This window comes from Zingiber officinale, chromosome 8A, assembly GCF_018446385.1.
Source record: "Zingiber officinale cultivar Zhangliang chromosome 8A, Zo_v1.1, whole genome shotgun sequence".
Taxonomy (NCBI): domain Eukaryota; kingdom Viridiplantae; phylum Streptophyta; class Magnoliopsida; order Zingiberales; family Zingiberaceae; genus Zingiber; species Zingiber officinale.
This window is the reverse complement of record NC_056000.1, coordinates 134,585,763-134,594,219: the sequence shown is the minus strand read 5'-3', so window position 1 is coordinate 134,594,219 and position 8,457 is coordinate 134,585,763. Positions and strand designations below refer to the sequence as shown.

The window sequence follows — 8,457 nt, the reverse complement described above, 5'->3', positions numbered from 1 at the left end:
TCAGTAAAGTATCTCTGATGCAATACCTTAACAAGCTTAGCATATTTATGATGTGGCAGTGGAAGCTTCCGTCGTACAATCTTCTTGTCGGTCATGCCTATGTCAGTGGCATCAACTCCCAAAAGGGTGTCGAGAGATAATACAGTGGGTCCATTGCTAGGTCGAGCGGGTTAGCCGCTCAGCCAGTACTTCGCTGCGTCTGTGCTGCGCCCACTCGGTCGGAACTCCTCTGCGCCTGTGCCGAGTCTTGTTGCCGGTTCGAGCAAGATCGCTGCTGGGTCAGGATTCTGCATATCGTCTCCTCCTCCTTTTGACATCCAACACCACCCCATTGAGCGTCGACTGTTTAACACACCTCCCCGAGTCAAAGATGGAATCAGATCGGAACCTTCTTCTTCTAGTCGGGGGTTGATCGCCCAACCAACCAATACGATTATCAGCTGTTTGGGTATATGCTACTTGAACATTGACCGTCATAACTTTGACCTCTATTGTAAGGATGATAATTTCATCCGAATCCGATGGATAATCCGACATCCGACCCGAATGGAGGAGGATATGGAAGGAATTTTTATACCCAATTATAGTAAATGAGTATTCGGGTATAGGTATTTCGGGTATGGATATGGAGGCGGATGTGGTAAAATCTTACACATATCCTATCCAATACCCGATATATTTATTTATTTATAAGTCTCATTTTTTATTGTGAAATAAAAAACTTTAGTTTTTCCGTCTTAGAAAAAAAAACATAGTTGGTCTGTTTATCCTGTTATCAACACGCATCTCATCTTCTTTTCCACAAAAAATATCCACCCGATCGAAGGAGGGCGAAATGAGGAAGAGCTGACAAGTACATTGAAATATTTTTTTAAAATGAGAATGGTAGAGAATAATAAGATGATGGGTAGGATATGGGTACTCGAAACTCCGATGTGTATGGGGATGGATATGAAAGTTAAATATCCGATGAGTATGGAGATAGGTATAAGCATGGATATAGATATAATAAATGAGAATGAATATAAAGAATATAAAATTCTACCTAAATCTTACTCATTATCATTTTTACTTTATCGTGACAACTAACCACTTAAGAATGACCTCTTTTTATCGCCGCATCAGTTGCTTTTTTAGTGCTCCTGAGTTTCGTCGTGTTCTAAAATTTCAAATGCAACGCTTTCTTAGCCCTATACAATTTGTCATAAGGCCAATTGACATAAACTCATAATTTTATATATAAATAAGGCTCGGAATAGCCTTAGGATTACCAAGCAGCATAAGAATGATAAATTGTCATTTAAATATTGACAATTCTTATATATTTATAAAGATTTTTTTATCCAAATAAAATATATAATTATAAGACACTAGACTTATCGATTATCCATTGTGAGCATTTTATGAATTATCCTATTAACGGATAAAAAAAAACTTTCACTTGATTCAATATGTACCAGGCACAGAACTAAAGTCAGCCCATCATATTTATCTTCTTTATACTCTCATATTCCATAATTCATATCCAAATTTTAATATTTCAAATTCGTCAAGTTTTCCGTAAAATTTAATGATGGCCAGACAACTTCGATGAAATTCAATTCAAAGCGTATAGATATATTTGTATCTACTTAAGAAAGTTATACACACACACTTAGTCGAAACAATGTATTTTTGAACAGAAAATGCTTCTGATATCTCAATCTTTCACGCATCAAACAAAGAGATGGATTCAGATTTCCAGTTCGTGGTAATATATGAAAATTGAAACATTTAGGGGGGCAAATGTGAATTTGACCCGGAGGCAGCTGGCAGGGGATCGAGTAGGGTTTTTCAGTTTCGTGTCTGGGTTATGTTTGTGACGAACCTACCTGATCGGACGGGCCGCCGACGCGATGCTTCGCTCCCTATTCCGCCGCCATCCGCTCCCTCCGTCAAAGCTAATCCATTGCGTCTTCTTCTCCACCGGCACATCCGTCTCCTCCTCAGGCGTAACCGCTTCTCCAGATCCCCATTTCCTGGTCGAGTACCTCGTGAATACGTGCGGGTTCTCCGCCGACGACGCTTCCAAGGTCTCAAAGTCGCTCCCCCGCTTTCAGTCCACCGAGAAGCTCGATGCTGCTCTTGGATTCTTCAGATCTCAGGGCCTTGATGGCGCTAATCTCAGAAAGATAATATCTCGGAGGCCAAGATTGCTCTGCAGGGATGTGGAGAACAGTCTCGGTCCAAAGTTCAAAATTTTGCGCGACATGGGGTTATCTGAGTCCCACATCGTCAATGCCGTTATGCGGCACCGCATCATTCTTTCCCTGGACGTCCAGAACACGCTTCTCCCCAGATTGAAGGTTTGGGAAAGTTTATTTGGATCGAGGGAGATCCTCCTCAGGAAACTCCGGGGTTATAATCGGTTTATAAGCGCCAGCATTGAGAAAGTGGTACGCCCTAACTTGAACTTCTTACGGGATGAATGTGGTATTCCTGAAGACCGGGTTTCTCTTGTCCTTAAAAAGCTCCCTGGCTTCATCACGCAGAACCCAGATACCCTCCGGGCTCTGGTAGATAGAACTGTGGGGCTTGGAGTTCCCCGTGGATCTGGAATGTTCCTCTGGATCCTTTTTGCGCTGCATGGGGTAAGCAGGAAAAAATTTGAGGCTCAACTCAAGCTCATGAACAATTTTGGTTGGTCGAACTCGGATTTCATTACTGCAATCAAGACACAACCACGCTTTTTACTCCTTTCCATAGAGTCATTGCAGAGAAAGATGGAGTTTTTGGTCAATGATGTTGGAATTTCACCTTCAGACATTGCTCGCTGCCGGTGCCTTTAGTGCTAAGTTTGGAAAAGAGGTTAATTCCTTGATTTCGTGTTATGGAGATATTGAAATCTGAAGGGTTATGGACGTCAACAAACAAGCTACATGGAGTTTTATCATTATCTGGTTCAAAGTTTTTGCAGAAGTTTGTGCAACCTTACCAAGCTATACTCCCCAAACTTCTTGAAGTCTTGTGAGTTGTACTGAGTTCAAAGGGAATAATCCAAAACTGCTAATGAACGCATGATTTACATAGGTTTGATTTTTATGACTGGATAAGCAATGATATTGAACCAATTTTGTTGTAGTTTTCATATGGTTGACATGCCCTATTCATATTCTGTATTATGAATGTAACTGTTCCTTTAGGCATGAGGATGTTCGGTTGGTTTTCGGAGTTTCATTTTGCAATCTGATTGAGTTGAAAAGGATTTGTTTTAGGACCTAATCAGTTGAACTCCTTCCAATTAGAAGATACTTTTTTATAATCATCTAAGGCAATTTTTGCCCCCTTTGACAAGCTGAGTTGTATTAAAGCCTGGAAACAATACCCATCTGCCAAGATCATATTCTATACTATACATGCCATTGTTTCTGTAGATATGAGAATGATAGTCTTTCTGAGTTACATTTTGCAACTTGATTGAGTTAAAAAGGATTTGTTGAATCCCTAATAAGAAGATATTTGTCTGTTAGAATTATGAAGGCAATTTTATCCCCTTTTTGCAAGCAAAGTCAGATGTATGCTGGGCTACAATACCCACTGTAAGGTTATAGAGAACCCATTTTCTTTCAAATTAGTTGTAACATCAATCGTTTTAATACTTTTGAAAGTTGAAGGAGCTTAGAATTCATATTGCAATTTCCTTCATTGAGCTTCAATGAAAGTGATTTTCCTATTGTGATGAAAGAGTTTATCCCTTGCTTAAGTATTTGAATCCATGAGAACTGAAACTATCTATTATGAAAGTTACTGAATAGTTATTATAATAATAATTGTTACAATTCATATTTTTATTTTGTTTTTGAATAAAAAAATTCTTTTATGATTTGCAGTGCCTTCTTTTTATTTTTACCCTAATGTTTTTTGGTTATTTATTGTTCATGGCAAGTAATGTAAAGGAAAAGTGAAATTTGTGGATAGCTGAAATTAGTTGGGATAAATCATTACAATATCTCTAATTTTTAACAGAATTCTCGTTATGCTCCAAATTTTTTTAAAAAATTATCTATGTCCCTCATGTTTTATAAAATGTCTTAAATCTATTCTAAGTATCTCTCATGTGAGATACGTGATCATCTTGACCCCTTGAAAATTCGTTGCTTGTTTCTATCGATCCTAATTTTTAAATTGTTGAAATTATTAGTTTATTACTGTTAAAATTCTCTCTAAATTATCGATTTTTACACTCTTCGATTATGATGACATCGTGAACCAGCTCTGACATGTGATTTATTGATGCCTTTTGATTTTTTTTTTATTTGATTCGTTTAATACATCACACTTTCACCTAATTTATGAGATGAAGATGTTAAAAATAATTTTGACAGTAAAAATATTTTCATGTAATAATGATTTGTGAAGTCAAATAGTAAAATTTGCACGTTCTTACACCTATCGTTAAAATAGTGTGCGGGGCCGTCTGTGTCTTTTAGTTTTAATTTTGAAAAAAATATCTTTTATGATTTGCATAATGGCGTACTTTTTATTTTTAACCTAATTCTTGGAAAGTAATGTAAGCAAAAAGTGAAATTTGTGGGTAGCTCAAATTAGTCCGGTAGAGAAGTTTCAACTTTCAAGAAGGGTTTTCCAATTTGTTATTTATCTGTGTGGGTCTGTTCGACCGAAGATCTACTTTGTTACTGTTAAGTGTTGGTGCAATATTCCTCAGGTCAAGGTTGACCTGGGTAACCAAGCTGAGTCTTGGTTTGAGTTTAGATGTTTGACAATAAGATATTGATTGAAGAAGAGTCAAGTAGGTCAAGGTTGACTGGATACTTGACTGGGAAGTCCTAACTGGGATGTTAGGCAAAATGAAAGTCCTGGTGAGTGAAGCCAGGCAGAAGAAAAGTCCTGGTGAGTGAAGCCAGGCAGAAGGAAGTCCTAGTGAGTGAAGCTAGGCAGATGGAAATCCTGGTGAGTGAAGCCAGGTGAAAGTCCTAGTGAGTGAAGCTAGGCAGATGGAAATCCTGGTGAGTGAAGCCAGGTGAAAGTCCTAGTGAGTGAAGCTAGGCAGATGGAAATCCTGGTGAGTGAAGCCAGGTGAAAGTCCTAGTGAGTGAAGCTAGGCAGATGGAAAACCCTAGTGAGTGAAGCTAGGTGAAAGTCCGTGTGAGCCAGGCAAGGAAAATCCAGATGGATCGAGGATGATCGGACATCCGGTGTTGGGAAGTCCAAGTAGGTCGAAGGATTGATGGATACTTGGCATGAAAGAAAAGTCCAAGTAGGTCAAAGGATTGGCCGGATACTTGCACAGAGAAAAGTCCAAGTGGGTCGAAGGATTGACCGGACACTTGGTAAGGAGTCCTAGCAGGTCGGGAGTGACTAGATGCTGGCATGACATACCAACAGTCAAGGTTGACCGGATGTTGGTTTGGGAGGTTTAGGACTTGGTTTTGGACAAAACCAAGTCTTTCGATCGATCGATGGATCGATTCGGCTGTCAATGATCGAACCACGGATCGATCCGTGGATCGATCAGAGGTCCCAATCGATCGATGGATCGATTGGGACGCTGTCGCGCGATAAGCACCGGATCGATCCGTGGATCGATCCAGCGCTTCTCAGAAGCTCGGATCGATCCGTGGATCGATCAAAGCCTCCCGATCGATTGGGAACATTCGAATCGATCGGGATCCGACCGTTGGCGTCGTTTATAGCTGCAGGCGTTCGATGGCTGCGGTAGAACTTCTCCGATTCACTCCAGACTACTCGCCAGCTCCTCCACAGCGCTCTCAAAGATCAGATCGCCAGTTCTTGAAGGATCTTGGAAGCTTTCCAAGTCAAGAGGCGGATCAAAGGCAAGAAGAGAAGCTAGGGTTAGGGTTTTGTACTCATTGTAAGCTTGTAAGCTTGTATTTTGTTTCCCTTTCCTTTCTTCTTGTACTGAGAGTCTTGTAGGGCTTCTCCGCCCTCGGTAGTTACCGAAAAGGAGTGTTTTCATAGTGGAGGGTGCGTGCGTGGTGTGGATCCTTGGACTAGTCACCTCTAGTGAGGTGGATACCAAGTAAACCAACCGTGTTAGCGTTGTTGTATTTGTTTCTGTATTTTCCGCTGCGCATTCTTGAAGAAACAAGCAACACCGAGCACGCGACGAGCTATTCACCCCCCCCCCCTCTAGCTACTTTTGGTTCTAACAAGTGGTATCAGAGCAAGGCCGCTCTTCACCGGAATCATCGCCGGAAGGGTCAAGCATAACAAGAAAAGCTAGAGGGTGAAGAAGTTGAAGCAAATTCTTCAAGTTCAAGACTTTATCAAGCTCAACTTCAAGATGCAATTCCAAGATGGACTTGGATTTGACACAAGGGTGGCTCCACCATATTCATCTACAAGCTTCGATTCTTGGAAATCAAGAATTGAAAATTTTCTTATGATAGAGATAGAGCAATGGTTTGCTCTCATGGAAGGTTTTGAAGCTCCCACAAATTCCAAGGGCAAAGTACTCAAAAGGAGCAAGTGGAGCAAAGACCAAATCCAAAGATGTGAGGCCAATGACAAAGTGACCAAGCTTTTGGTCAATTTATTGCCAAGCAACATCTTGGAACAAATTGGAGAGTTTGAAGATGCCAAGGAGCTTTGGAGCAAATTGGCCAAGCTTCATGAAGAGATCCCCTCCACTGTACAAGATCATGAAGAATCCAGAGAGGGTGACTCTGTGGAGCAAGACCAAGAGGAGGACTCCGAGGTTGAGAGATGCTCAACCTCCGAAGAAGAGGAAATCCAAGAAGCTTCATCCTCAAGGGAATGCAACGAAGGGAACAAGGAGGGAGCATACTCCTTGTTTCATATTCAAGATGATGAAGCCTCCACCTCTAGGATTGAGGGGGAGCAATCCTTGGTGACACCGGATCAAGAAGAAGAAGAAGCTTCTACATCCGGGTCAAGAGAAGAAGAGAAGGAAGAAGCTTCCACCTCCGAAATTCAAGAAATAGCAAATGGAGGAGCAAGTGTCATCCCTACACAAGAAGGTATAAATGTTTCAATTAAAAATAAAAATCATATAATATGTTTTGAGTGTAGGGAAAGTGGGCACTACAAGAGCAAATGTCCCAATTTGGCCAAGAAGAAGGGCCAAGTGGCACAAAAGGGCAAGGAGAAGCCCAAGGAGACCACCCCCGGGACAAAGAAGAGCAAGGAGCACATTGTGTGCTTCTTGTGTCAACAAAAGGGGCATTACCGAAGTCAATGCCCCAAGGGGAAGAAGATGGTCAAGGCTCAAGGAGGCACTAGTCAAGGGGGAGCCTCCAAGGTAAAAAGGAAGGTAACTTTCATTGAGCCTATTCCCTTGCAAAATGGTAAAAAGCATGCTAGGTCAAATTTTTATCATTTTAATGCGATTTACCATAAGAATAGGAAGCATGAGGGCTTTAAGGAAAAGCATGTGGCCCTACATGCCAAAACTACTATCCCTAAGGCTAGGAATGTAGGTAAAAACCTAGGCGATAACTCTAAGGATGTAAGATACAAGCCCAAGAATAAAAATGCTCATGGATCAAATGAAAAACCAAAAACTAAGGACCTAGTGATAGAAAATCAAGTCTTGAGATCAAGGCTTGATAAAATGGAAAAGACCCTAAAAAGGATGGAAAATATCCTATTAGGGCAAAATGAGCATAACCTAGGTTTAGGGGTACAAAAGCCATCCAATGGCCATAGAGGTTTGGGATACAAACCAAAGGCTAAGAAGGATGTGCCCTCTTACCATAGAGTTCCATATAGTTATGGAACAAACCCTAGGTCTAGTGGTCAAGCCAAAAATGCTAGGGAAGTCATCCCTAAGAGTATTTTTGCAATAAATGTGACTAAGACTTCTAAGAAGTCTAAGAAAGTCACAAACAAGGTCACAAGGGAGGTTATCCCTAGAGTTGACCTAGAAAATGTGACCAAGGCTTCTAAGAAGCCCAACAAGGTCACTAGGAAGGTATCTAGGGAAGTTATCCCTAGTGAGTACCTAGAGCATCCAAGGAGCACCAATAGGTGTTGGGTTCCTAGGAGCATCTTCTCTACCCCATAGATGGGTTAGAGAGTGTCAACTCCGATTAGAAGGGTAGTTAACCCAACTTTGAGGAAATTGACACTCAAGGAGCATTTTCAAGGTTTTTGTTAACCTTTGAAAATGAAATGGAATTATTGATTACTCCTTGAAAGAGTAAAATGTGCCTAATGGTGGAAGAATTGATTTTAATCTTAAATGGCACATATTGGGAAATTTATAAGAACTATCAAGTTGGGAGTTTGGTATGTTCTTAGGCAATTTAAGGCAATCCGGGCCTTAAATTTAAAAGTGCTACTCTTGAGGAAAAATGGAATATGCCAACATTTGAGGACATGTTTATTTTAATTGGCATAAATTAATCAAGGGAATAAGAAATGCAAACTTAGATTTTGGCACTCTCTTGAAGCACTTTGGGCAATCTAGGGTTT

General features: G+C 40.6%; 1 protein-coding gene across 1 annotated transcript; it reads left to right on the top strand.

Annotated features, from left to right (window-relative positions):
• Nucleotides 1–1,809: 1,809 nt before the first annotated feature.
• LOC122010345 lies at nt 1,810–3,161 on the top strand. Its single transcript, XM_042566842.1, has 2 exons — nt 1,810–2,435; nt 2,532–3,161. The coding sequence occupies exons 1-2, from the start codon at nt 1,896–1,898 to the stop codon at nt 2,826–2,828; spliced, it is 837 nt and encodes a 278-aa protein (XP_042422776.1). The 5' UTR covers nt 1,810–1,895; the 3' UTR covers nt 2,829–3,161.
• The last annotated feature ends 5,296 nt before the right edge of the window (nt 3,162–8,457 follow it).

Excerpts from the sequence above, each read along its gene's own strand:
- LOC122010345 (XM_042566842.1), top strand. The coding sequence starts at position 1,896 with ATGCTTCGCTCCCTATTCCGCCGCCATCCGCTCCCTCCGTCAAAGCTA. Across the intron at positions 2,436-2,531 it reads GCGCCAGCATTGAGAAAGTG|AACCCAGATACCCTCCGGGC; the intron begins GTACGCCCTAAC and ends TTCATCACGCAG.